General features: G+C 43.2%; 1 protein-coding gene across 1 annotated transcript in view; it reads left to right on the plus strand.

Annotated features, from left to right (window-relative positions):
* PHEX (phosphate regulating endopeptidase X-linked) overlaps nt 1–16534 on the plus strand; it is a gene marked incomplete at both ends in the record, with an annotated part of 198507 nt that overhangs the window by 88425 nt on the left and 93548 nt on the right. The window contains one exon of the mRNA XM_082680665.1: nt 1318–1419. Within this exon, the coding sequence (XP_082536791.1) occupies nt 1318–1419 (102 nt within the window). The remainder of the gene's footprint in view (nt 1–1317; nt 1420–16534) is intronic.

The following is a 16534-nucleotide window of genomic DNA, read 5'->3' on the forward strand; positions in this document are numbered from 1 at the left end:
TGAGAACCAGTGAACTGGGACCTTTGCTCTTCTGTCATTTCATGTCTTTATCACGCCCCAATCTCAAGTTGAGGTTTCTTTTCTCTTAATGTTTTTACTAAGTTGGGAAGAAATAGCTGTGAAGTACCCCCGCCTCCATCTGCTGTTTGTTCTTATTTACATACAATGGAACCCAGCCCACTGATTTCCAGCTCTTATTCCCTTACAACTGTTATTGAACTGAAAACATAGCTGAAAACTTATTAAACAGAAAAGAACTATTTTGAGCTTTGTGCTGACAATTCATTATAGAACCAAGGAAACATCTAAATTTCTTTCTTTCTAGAATTAACGCTAAAAATGGATTTACACCTCCATAATTTCAAATGAAAATTTTCATTCTGGTGCCAAACCTAGTATTATATGCTTTCTTGAGTGTCCTATTAGGAAAAATGAAGCATCTGTATAGGAGAATGGAATTTCGATTGGTTTTCACCCATAGACAAGCAGGACCTCCCCAGACTGCTCCATGCGGGCTGCTGAAGTTAAGTGTTAGCATCTCTCTCCCCCAGTCCTCTCTGCTGACCCACAGATGCTGGAAGAAAAGCCAGGGCAAACACATCATCACTGTAGGTGTGGTCTCACTCTTGGAACACTTTGAAACAGGGCTTTCAGAAGACCGTGTTTCTGTAGCAGCCCCCTTGAGACCTAACCATTTTAGACTTGAAATAGCATACGACTTTTCTGAGCTGTCAGAGAGGAGAGAGGAGAGTACGAAGATGACAGAGAACAGCCACGCATTTGGTTTAACCACTGGCATTAATTTGGAGAGAACTGGGGTCTTGACATAAGTGATTCATATTGAGAAGTGTCTAGGGTGCTGGCTCTCCCTGCCTGTTTCTCTGTTAACAGTATCTCTTTCAACTGTTCACTCACTTTCTTCTGCAATGTCTTTCTGAAGTACACAGCACGTGCCTTTGCTTTTTTCTCTCAAGCCCTTATTAACCTATTGAAATTAGTTGCAACCTTGATATGGGTGCACTAATACAGTAGCTACAGGTAAGTTATTAGTCATAACCTATGGCGAATTCCTTTCCTCATGTAATCCTTTTACAAGTGGGCCATCACATTGTTCTCAAAGAAAGAAATGGTTAGTTTTCTTCTAGTAATGGAGGGAAAAGGCATTTTCCTGGGCAAAGAAATGCTGCCAGAGCATGGAGTCAAGCTTAAAGGAGCCTCTTTGACACTGTGTTTAGCATTGGACTATTTATTGTGGCCCAGAAAAGCTTGTCTGAAGCTTCTTGGTTTTGACCTGCTTCTTTGGGTATTTCCTTATAGATGGAGGAATTGATTGAGGGTGTTCGATGGGCCTTTATTGACATGCTGGAGAAAGAAAATGAGTGGATGGATGCAGGGACGAAAAGGAAAGCCAAAGAAAAGGTAAGGATTCCTTTTGCTGAAAAAAATATGACTTCTGGTTTTAATGGATTTTCATGCTCCCCATTGACTGTGTAGTGGATTTTTATATTGACTGAGCTGTTGACTCCAAATGACCCCAGAGTTAGCTGTCTGTTTTGGGATGAATACAGAGATTTTATTACCAGGAGGTAAGAGAAAATAAGATCTGACTTTTTCAAACTGCGTTTTCAAACACCTTGTAATTCAGCCTTTCCTTCTCTCCTAATTGCCGTCTGTAAGAGCCACATGGCTTGCTGCCCAGCGAATTTTGCCATTAAACCATCAGTGGCTATGGCAGAATGCAGAGCAGTGGGGAGCCAGGGGGAGCAGCTGGCAGAAGAGCCCTCAAGGCACAAAGAAGAAAAACCGATATTAGCTGTGTGTCCTGCTCCGTGCACGATGTGTGCTAATGTCCTCAGGCAAATCCTCTACTGTAACCAAGCAGACCTACTTCCTAACTCATCATTTTGTGCAAATGATCCAAATAGCATGTTTATAAAGTGTAGACCAATAGTAGACCATTGCGTAGGAATACAAAAACATTTCCTAATAGAAGCGGACACTTGCTAGGCCTTGTAAACCTTTCTGGCAACAACATAAGGAGATAAGTGAGAAAAGTATTAGCAGCCTTGCTGTTTAGAAGTAAAGAATGGGACCCATCTTGAGTTCTAGGTATTCTCATGGAGCTGGAGCTTGCATGGGTGGGAAACGCCTGCTACATTCTTTTTTTTTTTTCTTTTAACATCTTTATTGGCATATAATTGCTTTACAGTGGTGTGTTAGTTTCAGCTGTATAACAAAGTGAATCAGCTATACATAAACATATATCCCCATATCTCCTCCCTCTTGCGTCTCCCTCCCACCCTCCCTATCCCACCCCTCTAGGTGGTCACAAAGCACCGAGCTGATCTCCTTGTGCTATGTGGCTGCTTCCCACTAGCTCTCTGTTTTACATTTGGTAGTGTATATATGTCCATGCCACTCTCTCACTTCGTCCCAGCTTACCCTTCCCCCTCCTCGTGTCAAGTCCATTCTCTACGTCTGCGTCTTTATTCCAGTCCTGCCCCTAGGTTCTTCAGAACCTTTTTTTTTTTTAGATTCCATATATATGTGTTAGTATATGGTATTTGTTTTTCTCTTTCTGACTTACTTCACTCTGTATGACAGTCTCTAGATCCATCCACCTGACTACAAATAACTCAATTTTGTTTCTTTTTATGGCTGAGTAATATTCCATTGTATATATGTGCCACATCTTCTTTCTCCATTTGTCTGTCGATGGACACTTAGGTTGCTTGCATGTCCTGGCTATTGTAAATAGAGCTGTAATGAACATTGTGGTACATGAGTCTTTTTGAATTATTGTTTTCTCAGGGTATATGCCCAGTAGTGGGATTGCTGGGTCGTATGGTAGTTCTATTTTTAGTTTTTTAAGGAACCTCCATTCTGTTCTCCATAGCGGCTGTATCAATTTATATTCCCACCAACGGTGCAAGAGAGGGTTCCCTTTTCTCCACACCCTCTCCAGCATTTATTGTTTGTAGATTTTTTGATGTTGGCCATTCTGACTGGTGTGAGGTGATACCTCATTGTAGTTTTGATTTGCATTTCTCTAACGATTAGTGATGTTGAGCATCCTTTCATATGTTTATTGGCAATCTGTATATCTTCTTTGGAGAAATGTCTGTTTAGTTCTTCTGCCCATTTTTGGATTGGGTTGTTTGTTTTTTTTGATATTGAGCTGCATGAGCTGCCTGTATATTTTGGAGATTAATCCTTTGTCAGTTGCTTCGTTTGCAAATATTTTCTCCCATTCTGAGGGTTGTCTTTTGGTCTTGTTTATCGTTTCCTTTGCTTTGCAAAAGCTTTTAAGTTTCATTAGGTCCCATTTGTTGATTTTTGTTTTTATTTCCATTACTCTAGGAGGTGGATCAAAAAAGATCTTTGTGATTTATGTCAAAGAGTGTTCTTCCTATGTTTTCCTCTAAGAGTTTGATAGTGTCTGGCCTTACATTTAGGTCTTTAACGCATTTTGAGTTTATTTTTGTGTATGGCATTAGGGAGTGTTCTAATTTCATTCTTTTACATGTAGCTGTCCAGTTTTCCCAGAACCGCTTATTGAAGAGGCTGTGTTTTCTGCATTGTATATTCTTGCCTCCTTTATCAAAGATAAGGTGACCATATGTGTGTGGCGTTATTTCGGGGCTTTCTATCCTGTTCCATTGATCTGTATTTCTGTTATTGTGCCAGTACCTTACTGTCAAGATTACTGTAGCTTTGTAGTATAGTCTGAAGTCAGGGAGCCTGATTCTTCCAGCTCCCTTTTTCTTTCTCGAGATTGCTTTGGCCATTCAGGGTCTTTTGTGTTTCAATACAAATTGTGAAATTTTTTGTTCTAGTTCTGTGAAAAATGCGGTTGGTACTTTGATAGAGATTGCATTGAATCTGTAGATTGCTTTGGGTAGTATAATCATTTTCACAATGTTGATTCTTCCAATCCAAGAACATGGTATATCTCTCCATCTGTTTGTATCCTCTTTAATTTCTTTCATCAGTGTCTTATAGTTTTCTGCATACAGGTCTTTTGTCTCCCTAGGAAGGTTTATTCCTAGGCATTTTATTCTTTTTGTTGCAATGGTAAATGGGAGTGTTTCTTTAATTTCTCTTTCAGATTTTTCATCATTAGTGTACAGGAATGCAGGAGATTTATGTGCATTAATTTTATATCCTGCTACTTTACCAGATTCATTGATTAGCCCTAGTAGTTTTCTGGTAGCATCTTTAGGATTCTCTATGTATAGTATCATGTCATCTGCAAACAGTGACAGTTTTACTTCTTCTTTTCCGATTTGGATTCCTTTTATTTCTTTTCCTTCTCTGATTGCTGTGGCCTTCTACATTCTTAATGGATGCCTCTCTTCAGGTGGGAGACTGAACTTAGGAGCATTTCTTCTTTAGAGAGGCATTTTTGAAACTTACTGATGATAGCAATCACCTGGGGTGCCTGGACTGTGTCTAGCTTTCTGGGCTCCTCCCTAGCAAGGTCTGATTTAGTGGATTGAGGGTGCAGTCTGAACATCTGTGATTTTAACAAGTCTCCTTGGTGGTGCTTATCCTTAGGCAGGCTTCGAGTCCTCTGCTTAGAGTCATACTGAGTCATGCTGAGCACAACATTTTTTGCATTATGGTCAAGGAACAAAGAGGGAGAGGGTTTTCAGAGCAGGGAAAATACTCTGTATGATACCATAATGGTGGATACATATCATTATACATTTGTCCAAACCTATAGAATGTGCAGCACCGAGAGTGAACCATAATGTAAACTATGGACTCTGGGTGATAATGGTGTGTCAATGCAGGTTCATAGATTGTAACAAATGTCCCACTCTGGTGGGAGATGTTGATAATGGGGGAGGTTGTGCATGCGTGGGGGCCGGGATTATATAGGAACTCTGTACTTTCTGCTCAATTTTGCTGTGACCCTAAAACTGCTCTAAAAATGTCTATTAAGGAAGAAAAGAGGTCAACATTCTGGGAATGCTTAGCCTTGTTTAATGGAGAATGTGCAGAGGTTTAGCACAGATATTTTGTAGAGCTTTAATACTCCCGAGGTGGATAAATATGGCCATAGATATTTTTGTCAATAGACACGGAAAGACTGTTCAGTGTTTCATAGTGAGGAAAGAACTTGGGTGGCAGTGTTGGGGGTGGGGGCGTGGTGTTGGAGGAAGACAGGGTAAGTTTGATTTTTTTCCCCTTTGAGAACCTGTCAGAGCTGTCTTAAGTCATGTAAGGCACAAGCTGTTGAAGGCAGGAGCATGCGGGCTGTGATGATAGATGGTAGATGAAACTTGGTGCACCAACATACAGTTGTTGTTGTTTGAACGCTTCATTTATTTGCTGGGCTAGCTTATGATATCTGGAACAGAGCAAGTCTTGCACTGGGCAGTTGAGAGCCCAGCAAACTGGGGACTCTTGATCCTAGCCTGACCCCTTGTGGACTGAGGGGCACCGGCGTGGAGGGTGGGGTGGAGTGGTGAGTAGTGTGCATGTTATGAATGGATGGATACCAGGGGAATGCTCTGAGGACCCTAGTCAGTTTTTTGAAAAGTATGGCTGGTGATTGCCTTAGGGGGATCTTCTGGGTTGCATAAGGGAGTGGTTGCTTTTCAGTTGGGCCTTCTAGGCAAGTAGCCATGGGTCCTTCCTGAAGGAGGATTATTCCCAGTCCTTCTAATATTAGACACATTCTTCTTTGCTCCCTGAGTTACTCTCGAGTCTTATATTTTTTTTCAAGGAGAGCCCTCACTTTTTCTTCTAAAAGTACTCTTTGAACGCTCCACTGTCTTTGAGCTGAGTTCAACCTGCCAGGAACTCAAACTAGTTCCTCGACAGGTGCAAATATCAAAGGTAGTTGTCCTGCTGGAAGTCACCAGGTTCCCTGAGTATATCTTGAATTTCAGACTTCAGAGCAGTTCCTTTGTTTTTTTTAAATTTAATATTCTTTAACATCTTTATTGGAGTATAATTGCTTTACATTGTTGTGTTAGTTTCTGCTGTATAGCAAAGTGAATGAGCTATATGTATACAGATATCCCCATATCCCCTCCCTCTTGCGTCTCCCTCCCACCCTCCCTATCCCACCCCTCTAGGTGATCACAGAGCACCGAGCTGATCTCCCTGTGCTGTGCGGCTGCTTCCCACTAGCTATCTGTTTGACGTTTGGTAGTGCATATATGTCCATGCCACTCTCTCACTTCGTCCCAGCTTACCCTTCCCCCTCCCCATGTCCTCAAGTCCATTCTCTATGTCTCCATCTTTATTCCTGTCCTGCCTCTACGTTCTTCAGAACCATTTTTTTTTTAAGATTCCATATATATGTGTTAGCATACGGTATTTGTTTTTCTCTTTCTGACTTACTTCACTCTGTATGACAGACTCTAGGTCCATCCACCTCACTACAAATAACTCAATTTCGTTGCTTTTTATGGCTGAGTAATATTCCATTGTATATGCCACATCTTCTTTATCCATTCATCTGTTGATGGACACTTAGGTTGCTTCCATGTCCTGGCTATTGTAAATAGAACTGCCATGAACATTGTGGTACATGACTCTTTTTGAATTATGGTTTTCTCAGAGTATATGCCCAGTAGTGGGATTGCTGGGTCGTATGGTAGTTCTATTTTTAGTTTTCTAAGGAACCTCCGTACTGTTCTCCATAGTGGCTGTATCAATTTACATTCCCACCAACAGTGTAGGAGGGTTCCCTTTTCTCCACACCCTCTCCAGCATTTGTTGTTTGTAGATTTTTTGGTGATGGCCATTCTGACTGGTGTGAGGTGATACATCATTGTAGCTTTTTTTTCTTTTTTAAAATTAATTAATTTATTTTTGGCTGTGTTGGGTCTTTGTTGCTGTGCGTGGGCTTTCTCTGGTTGCGACGAGCGGGGGCTACTCTTCATTGCGGTGCACGGGCCTCTCATTGCGGTGGCTTCTCTCGTTCCAGAGCACGGGCTCTAGGCACGTGGGCTTCAGTAGTTGTGGCACGTGGGCTCTAGGGCTCAGGTTCAATAGTTGTGGCGCACGGGCGTAGTTGTTCCGCGGCATGTGGGATCTTCCTGGACCGGGACTCAAACCCGTGTCCCCTGCATTGGGAGGCGGATTCTTAACCACTGCGCCACCAGGGAAGTCCCCCATTGTAGGTTTGATTTGCATTTCTCTGATGATTAGTGATGTTGAGCATCCTTTCGTGTGTTTGTTGGCAATCTGTATATCCTCTTTGGAGAAACGTCTCTTTAGGTCTTCTGCCCATTTTTGGATTGGGTTGTTTGTTTTTTTGATATTGAGCTGCATGAGCAACTCGTATATTTTGGAGATTAATCCTTTGTCAGTGGCTTCGTTTAGAGCAGTTCCTTTAATGAAAGGTGAGAAAGAGGGAATGTTGTCTATGAATTTCCAGCAGTTCTCCAAAGCAAGTCGGGCTCTGGACCCCAGAAGATGTGGGTTTTCTTTTTCCAAATTAAATGAACATGGAGATCTGGAAATGACCTCTGGGTGGAGCTCATAGCACTCACAAAGACGGCTAGAGAGCTGAAGGCTCTTATGCAGCTTTCTGCTATGGGGTTGTTTTCGAAAAATTATTTTTTTCTTGCCCTTTTTCTAGGCTGTCCTTGATTTGATTGCCTTTTAATAGTCAACATGAAAGGAGAGGCTCTACCTAATAATTTCTTGAATCTTAGATGGAAATCTCTGACTATCTTAGGGCTTTGTCTTTCTGATACTGAGTAGCCCCTGCATTAAGACAGGATTTGCCTGCATTTGAAGTGGAGGTGAATAATTCGCCTGCTCTTCTGGTATGACTTGGCACTGTTCTTAGGGCATGTGTTGTATCCAGTATATCACCCAGGCGGAAGATTTCTCATCAGTAATAGTGCCCACAGTGGGCCAGCGCTGAGTCACTTGGCAACCCATTGGGAAAGCTGGAAGAATGTTGCAATTTGTGAGAGGAAGAAGCTTTCCTTTCTCTCACAGTCAGGCTCTGGTCTGCAGCTAATTACAGTGCCTCCTGAAGGGTATTGACCTCAGCATCCCCTAGTGACCTGCCTCCTGAACAGGGAGGGTCCAGATGCCTGCAGTGGGCTGAGGCCTAACACCCTGGCTTTTGTGGTGGTTACTCCAGTCTCAGAATGGAAGCGTGGGCATGTGGCCTTGTCGTTCTCTTTGCTAAGGGTGATTACTATAAAAGATAAACAAGGATGCCTCTGCTTCCGTGAATGAAGGGTAGATGTGTTATCTCTATCTCCCTGCCTTTCCCCTCTCATTTCTCAGGAGGTCATGAGTAGTTTTGTGTTGTGAAACCAACAGTGTAGGTTTCGAACTGGAAATTTAGTCTGGTCAAATAAGCACCAATTTTTGTTTAGGATTCTATGTTCCCTGCAAGCATATGCTCTTATTATAAACAAGCAGCAAAGGACAGGAGGCCTGTTAATTTTTCCTGGCTGTTGTAGCTGTTGAATGAGTGTAAGGTGATACAAACTATTTTGGGGGGTATCTTCTAGAAGGTTTGCCTTTTCCAGAACAGAGTAGGAGGGCCTCAAGGTCACTACACTACGTAATGATTGTGAGGCCTGGCAGGAAGGGATGCAGCACTGCCTTTGGCTGCCCTGGTGGTGGGCACCAGGCTTGTGCTGATGAGCTCTGTGTCAGATCAGGAGGAACTCGGCTGGTGCCCAGCTGGATTCGATTCTGTAGCCAAAAGCTGGATTCTTTCTAAAATATTTGTTTGTGCTCTTTGCCCCTGTGACCTTTGTTTGCCAGGCCACCCCTAGAGAAAAAGACCCTGATGGAACTCCTAGGAAGGCAGCATCCTCAGGATGCTGTGAGTGGCCTTAACCTTAGCCATAGCAGGTACAGAGGGTTCCCAAGAAGGCTGTCTCATGGTCCCATCCACCTGAGTATGTGACTCCAGGCACATGCTTTGGGTGAGGTGGGAAGAGTTTTCCTACAGAGGGCCAAGCAGAAATTTAGCTCACCTCTTCGCCTTTGTCTCTGTTGGGCAGGGAAAATAACCTTTCCTTCCATCCTTCTAAGTTCTTAACTTGGGTCCATGTAACAAAAGATAGATTAACAAGAGAAAAGCAAACAAGTTCACTAACAGGTATATCTCATACACATGTGAGAGAAACTCAGAGAAATGAGTAACTCAGAGAAGTGGCTTAGAACTCCGGCTTATATGTCATCTAAACCAAATGGCAATAAATTTGTAGAGAAAGAAGAAGAAAAAGGGGAAGTAGTTTTAGACTTCCAAAAGTGGCAGATGGTGGGAATGTAAATATATGGGAAACTGGTGGTAGATACAGGCTAGTTAGTTGTTATGTAGATTCCTCTGCTGCCGTCTCCAGACCTATAAGGTCTAAAGTTGTCTCAGTGATTCACTTTTGTCCTCCCTCATAGAGAGGGGAGGAGGGACAGCTTTGAAAATTTATATCCTTTTAGGCAAATTGGGAGAGAGCAGGAGCTTTCCTTGTATCCACTGCTTCTCAGTTGTCTTCAGCTCAAAATAATTTTTATGTCAAAGAGGCATATTTTGGGGTGTAATTCTGGTTTCCTTTATCTTTAAGCTCTGCCCAGCCCTAGGTGTTGGATTTGCCCCAGGTATCCAGCATGGACCAACCATGTTGGTGTCCTGCCCACATCTGAGCCCAGTGGTTCTCGGGCTGTGCTTCTAGACCACCAGCAGCAGCCGCCTCCCTGGGGACTCATTAGAGATGCAGATTTTCAGGACCACCCTGACCCGGTGCGCTTGAGGGGGCACTGACTGCCCTTGCCATCACCATTTCACTACACACCTGTCTGACTTCAGCTGCCAGCACCCGCATTTTCCCCAACAGCTTTCTCTTCCCGCTGGCGCGTGCTAGGCCACTCGCCCAGAGGGCCCAAAGGTCCGGGAAGTGAGCACAACCCAGTGATTGATGGGAGTTGCCCTAGCCCCCTCCTCCCTCGAGTGTGTTCTGTCCAGGCTCCCGGAGTTTCCCCAGTGGGGTAAGCGCTAGTTGCTCACACTGACAGCTGGCTCCATAAGATCCCCTTTGATGACTGCCTGTCTTTCTCTGCTCACCTCCCCAGTCCCCTACCAGTGTTTGGTGTCTCTTTCACGTCCCAGATGAAGTGCTTGCACTCCAGTCCTTGTCTCGGATCTGTACCTGGGGGCTCCCCAACTAGGACACAGCCTCTGGGGTGTGACTTTTCCCGTCCTTCCTCTCCTTAAGGTGACAACGCATTTCACTGCATCTGGATGCTAGCAGCGCTTCAGCAAATTCAATTCCACAGACTTTTCCAGAAGCAACAGCGTGCCAGGTACTGGACTAGGAGCTGCGTGTTCAGGGGTGATCAGTTGCAGTCCCGTTTCTGCAGGGGTTTCCACACTGCTAGGAGAGCACAGCAGTGACACGGGTTCTGAGAAGATGAGGAGAAGTCTTAATGTGATGGAGACACGGACTGGTCCTGGGGTTCTAGAGGAGCCCAAGCACCCTGTGTGAGGGCACCTGGCTTGCGGGGCCCACTCTGCCACGTCGCTCTTCCTTGTCACAGCCCTTGTCCCTGCAGCCTGTGAGCATGGCTTCTGCTGGCTCTTCCTTACTTATTGATCCCAACAACTTTGCATCCAGCTGTCACTTTCCCTTGGTACCTTCACTTCTGCTTCGTCTCATGTATTCCTTTTAAATTGCTTTGTAGAAGAAAAGAAAGGGAAGGGCTTGTGTCAAACTGTGTCCTGCCCTTGCCTGTGACAGATTCAAGGCTGTTTGTGTAGGTGCTTAAGAATGCAGTCACCCCAGTTCCTGCATCCACGCCAGCGCTCACCTAGGAACACACAGGGACTGACAAAATAACATGTGAACCATCTTTCAGGCTCCCCCCCACTCCCTCTGCATCTCTTGCTTACACTTCCCGCCATCTTGAGCTTGCCGGCACTCTCTGGCTCTGTGTCTCTCCGTCTCTCTCACATGCACAGACAGGCCAAGGTAGTGGCCTTCACACTTGTATCTCCTCTCCCTCACTGACCCCAACAGGAAGTACAGTTACAGAAGCTTACAGACTCTGGAGAAAGACTGCCTAGACTCAGAGTCAATGTCTACCACTTATTAGCTGTATGATCCTTTGGAAATTACTTAACCTTTCTGACCCTCAGTTTTCACATCTGTAAAATGATGAGATTAGTACCTACCTCAGAGATTTGTTATGAGGAGTTATATACTTCAAGTATTTAGAAGAGCGCCTGGAGCGTGAGAAAGGCTCTCCAAGTGTGTTCAACTGTTTCTTCCAAACTCTTGTCCTGTGCAGGAGGGGAGACTTTGTCCGCACTGACTGGTGAGAGATGCTAAGTGAGGTTCTGTGTGTCTGGGTCATTGTGTTTTCCTCTGGGCTAGGAAGGTAGATGACGTAAGACCACAGTCTCTGAGGTCCCCCTTAGCCTTTAGGTGCTTTGATGCTTTTTGTCAGAACACGGTCCTCCTTATATATCATCCCCGCCCCACCCCTGCAGGGCAGCCCCTCCTGAGAGGATGATGGGAGGGGGGGTACCTTGCTTTTCTCTGTGGAGTTTGGATTTTCTTGTTTTAAACAAATTCAGTGTTGTCTTTGTGATATACCTTTTAAATACCAAAGCAAATATTTGGTGTAAGTAGCAGTTTGCTGCACATAGTTATCAGAGGCATATTATACCTGATACCTTGTTGGAGTGAGGTTACTTTAATCAAGTTTCGGTGTTCTAGATAGAGCCTCAAGGAAATGTTGTTTTGGGCAGTGTTGTAGGTCATTGGTTCTCATACTCGAGGTGCATTGGCACCATCTGGAGGGCTTGTTAAAACATAGATTGCCAGGCCTCACCCCCCAGAGTTTCTGAGTCCGTAGCTCTGAGTTGGGGCCTGGGAATTTACATATCTGACAAGTTCTTGGCGATGCTCTTGGTCTGAGGCCAACACTTTGAGAGCTCCGGGTTATTAGAGGTGAAAGCTCCCTTACACCAAGGTTGTATTGCTTGAACTAGCTGATGTTTATTAAGTGACTACTTCCCTCACCCCTTACAGGAATTCCTTACAGGAATCCCTGTTCACCATCTCTCACGGGGGAGTGCCCTGAGTGAGTACTGGGACACTCCGAACCCAACCAGGCCACCCACCAGTGTTGCTCCAGCTGATAAAAAGCCCTTCTTGTTACAGATCCAAAGGCTCCTTCTTGGTCACTTCCACCCGTTGACTCCATGTCTGTCCCCAGGAACTATGCAGAATATATCTTCCACATAAAAGTCCTTCCAGTATTTGAAGATGTTTAAGTGTTTTTCTATTTCAGACAAAACGTCTCTAATGTTCCTCATTAAATTAACAAGCATTATATGCCAGGCTAGATGTTCTAAATGCTTTACAAATATTAACTACATCAATGCCATGATATCTGTGTGAGGTTGGTCAAATCGTTTCATTTTACAGATGAGAAAACTGTAGCACAGAGAGGGCAAGTAGGCTTGCTCAAGGTCACACAGTCAGTAGGTGGAAGAGCTGGGACTTAATCCCTAGCAGTGTGGTTTCAGAGTCTGTGCTTTTATCCACAGTGCCAGTGGGTCTCTAAGTGTGATCCTCAGACCAGCAGCATTGGCATCACCTAGGAACTAGCTAAAAGTGCAGCTTCTTGGCCCCATCCCAGATCTATAGAATTAGAAACTCTGGGAGGAGACCCAAGAATCTGCATTTTAATAAGCCCTCTGAGTGATTCTCATGCCGCCAAAGTGTGGGAATCACTGCTTTCCTGCTGTGGTTCTGATGCCTCATCCTGCTGGCTGCTCTCCAGGTTTTCAACATCTTTTTTTAAAGCTCAAGTTCAAAGCTGAACACAGTATTCTAGATATAGTTCAACTCACACAGCACAATGGGAATATTATTACTGCCTCTGTTTTGCATACAAATTATTTTAGAAATCCGAAGTTTATATTATGGCTATCTTTTCTCCTCAGCCATGTCACTGTTGGCTCATAACGAATTTACAGTCAGTTAATTTCTAGGTCTTTTTTTTAATCCCACAGGAACTGTCAGTAAGCCCTGTTGCTCCAGTCGTAAACTTGGCGTTTCGTTTAAACCCTCATCCCAGAACTTCACATTAATTCTTATTAAAAATCCATTTAGCTTTGGTCATGGCTCTGATTTTAAAAAAGTATATGTTTCTGGGTCTCCTGTGTGTTTATTAGTTTTGCTACAAAAATCTATGCTCATTAAAGAAAATCTCCAAGGTAGAGTATAAAAGTAGAAAGAAAAAAAATCAATACTAGTCCCATCACCCAAACATAACCACTGGTAACATTTTGATGTATTACTTTGTTTTTTTCCCTATACGTAGGCTTGAATAATCCTGTATATATAAATTTGATTCCTTCTTTTTTCTCTTTTATATTTTAAACATTTCTCCTCTTACTACATAATCTTTTTTTTAAAATAAATTTATTTATTTGTTTACTTTTGGCTGCATTAGATCTTTGTTGCTGTGCGCGGGCTTTCTCTAGTTGTGGTGAGCGGGGGCTACTCTTCATTGTGGTGTGCAGGCTTCTCATTGTGGTGGCTTCTCGTTGTGGAGCACCAGCTCTAGGCATGCGGGCTCAGTAATTGTGGCACTCGGGCTCAGTAGTTGTGGCTTGCGGGCTCTAGAGCTCAGGCTCAGTAGTTGTGGCTCACAGGCTTAGTTGCTCCGCGGCGTGTGGGATCTTCCCGGACCAGGGCTCAAACCCGTGTCGCCTGCATTGGCAGGCAGATTCTTAACCACTGTGCCACAAGGGAAGTCCCTATTACATAGTCTTTATAAAAGAATTTTCACTGTTATTGCGTAGTCTTCCAGTGGTTATACAGGAGATTACTTAATCATTTCTCCATAGTTGGGTATTTAGGTTGTGCTATTATTGATATTACTATGATAAACATCTTGTGCATACTGCTTTCCTCCAAAATTTAGGACTAATTCCATAGAATGGCATCTCAAAAGACCTTTAAAAATCTCAAGTCTGTCATTCAGTATCTCCACCTTTATATCATTCATAATTTGATAAGTCCACTTTTTTTTTTGTCCATGCTGCACAGCTTGCAGGATCTTAGTTCCCCAACCACGGAATGAACCTGGGGCCATGGCAGTGAAAGCATCGAGTCCTAATCACTGGACTTCCAGGGAAGTCCCAGATAAATCCACTTTTTGGTTTAATTATTTTTCTGGGTTATTAATGAGCACGCTCACACAGTAGAACTGGAATCTCCCTATTGGCTCATCCTTTGGAGATTCCTTCCAGAGTTATCTATTGAGGACATTCATGGAGAACCTGCCCTGTGACAGGTCTTTTGTTAGATGCCTAGCAATTCACTAACCAGTGGATTTTTAGTCCAGTTATTCTACTTTGAACAACTTCATGGAACTGTCATCCGATTTATCCATTTTGCCTGCAAGGAGATCATGAGACATTTAGCAGTGCCTTGATATGATACAGTTACACTATATTTAGAGTATTCCTTGATTTTCTAATTTATTGTTCTATTTAAAAAGTGGGAACTTGAGGGAATTGAACATTCATTGGGTTCCCATTCTTTCTAAGGTCCTGTGTTATCCTCAGTGGAGATTACATTATTCCATGGGTTATAGCCAGCTATTCAGACCCCCAAACCAGAAATCTCAATTTTACTTCCCAGCCAACTGGAAGCACTCGAATCCTGTTGAGTCTTTCTTCCAAAAATCTTTCAAATCTTTACCATTTCTGTTTCATAGTTCTTTCCTCCCCTAGCTTCTCCTCCTTTTTTCCATTTTATATTGAGGTAGAATTCACATAACATAAAATGAAGCATTTTAAAATGTACAATTCAGTGGCACTGACTACTTTTACAGTGTTGTGCAAACACCCCCTTTGTCTAGTTCCAGAGCATTGTCATCATCCTACAAGGAAACTTCATACCCAGTAAGCAGTCACTCCTCATTTGTCTTCCCCCAGCTTCAGGCAACCACCAATCTGCCTTCTGTCCAAGAATTCACCCATTCTGGCTATTTCATATAAATGCAATCATAGACTGTGTGACCTTTTGTGTCTGGCTTCTTTCACTTGGCATGACGTCTTCTAGATTCATCCATGTTGTAACATACATCCTCTCATCCTTTTTAGTCCATTTCCCCACTTGTAGTCTTGGAAAGAGAAAAACAAACCATTTTAGAATTTCTGATAGTGAGGTCTTTCCTGTCTTCTCTGAACTTTTGAAATGGCATCATAGTGTTTATTTATAACTAAAAAACTGTTCGCCCAAAATACAGATTACTGCATTGAACTGACCCCTGTAAGGGAAGAGCTGTGGTCTCTGGTTCACTCTTGTGTGCTCAGAATCCAACATGGCTTCCCTTCTTTGGCCACTGGGCAGACCTTAGTAAGAATCACGGCTCCACCAAGCACATAGGCAAGATGCACATTTTGGGGGGCCTCAGTTTCCTTACCCATGAAATGAGTACAAATATACTACTGTTTTCACAGAGTGGGAGGATTTAAACAAGTAATGTATGTCCAGTGACTAGCAAAGAGCAAATGCTCAGTATTAGTAAGATGACATGTTCATTTTCCCCAAGTTTCCTCTTATTTATCCTCACCAAATGACGTAATGCTGCATGAAAGTCTCCTAAAATTGGGAGAGAAAAGCTGATGCCAATTACATTAGTTTCTTTGGGGTGGAGGTACAAAATGGACTTTTGTTAACGTTCACTCTGTTCAGTTTTTTTTAACGTCTTTGTTGGAGTATAATTGCTTTACAATGGTGTGTTAGTTTCTGCTTTATAACAAAGTGAATCAGCTATACATATACATATATCCCCATATCTCTTCCCTTTTGTGTCTCCCTCCCTCCCACCCTCCCTACCCCACCCCTCTAGGTGGTCACACAGCACTGAGCTGATCTCCCTGTGCTATGCGGCTGCTTCCCACTAGCTATCTATTTTACATTTGGTAGTGTATATATGTCCATGCCACTCTCTCACTTTGTCCCAGCTTACCCTTCCCCCTCCCCGTGTCCTCAAGTCCATTCTCTAGTAAGTCTGTGTCTTTATTCCCATCCTGTCCCTAGGTTCTTCATGACCATTTTTTATTTTTAGATTCCATATATATGTGTTAGCATACGGCATTTGTTTTTCTCTCTCTGTCTTACTTCACTCTGTATGAGAGACTCTACGCCCATCCACCTCACTACAAATAACTCAATTTCATTTCTTTTTATGGCTGAGTAATATTCCATTGTATATATGTGCCACATCTTCTTTATCCATTCATCCGATGATGGACACTTAGGTTGTTTCCATCTCCGGGCTATTGTAAATAGAGCTGCCGTGAACATTGTGGTACATGACTCTTTTTGAATTATGGTTTTCTCAGGGTATATGCCCAGTAGTGGGATTGCTGGGTCATATGATAGTTCTATTTTCAGTTTTTTAAGGAACCTCCATACTGTTCTCCATAGCGGCTGTATCAATGTACATTCCCACCAACAGTGCAAGAGGGTTCCCTTTTCTCCACACCCTCTCCAGCATTTATTGTTTGTAG

This window comes from Grampus griseus (assembly GCF_964374135.1).
Source record: "Grampus griseus genome assembly, chromosome: X".
In the NCBI taxonomy this organism is placed as follows: Eukaryota; Metazoa; Chordata; class Mammalia; order Artiodactyla; family Delphinidae; genus Grampus; species Grampus griseus.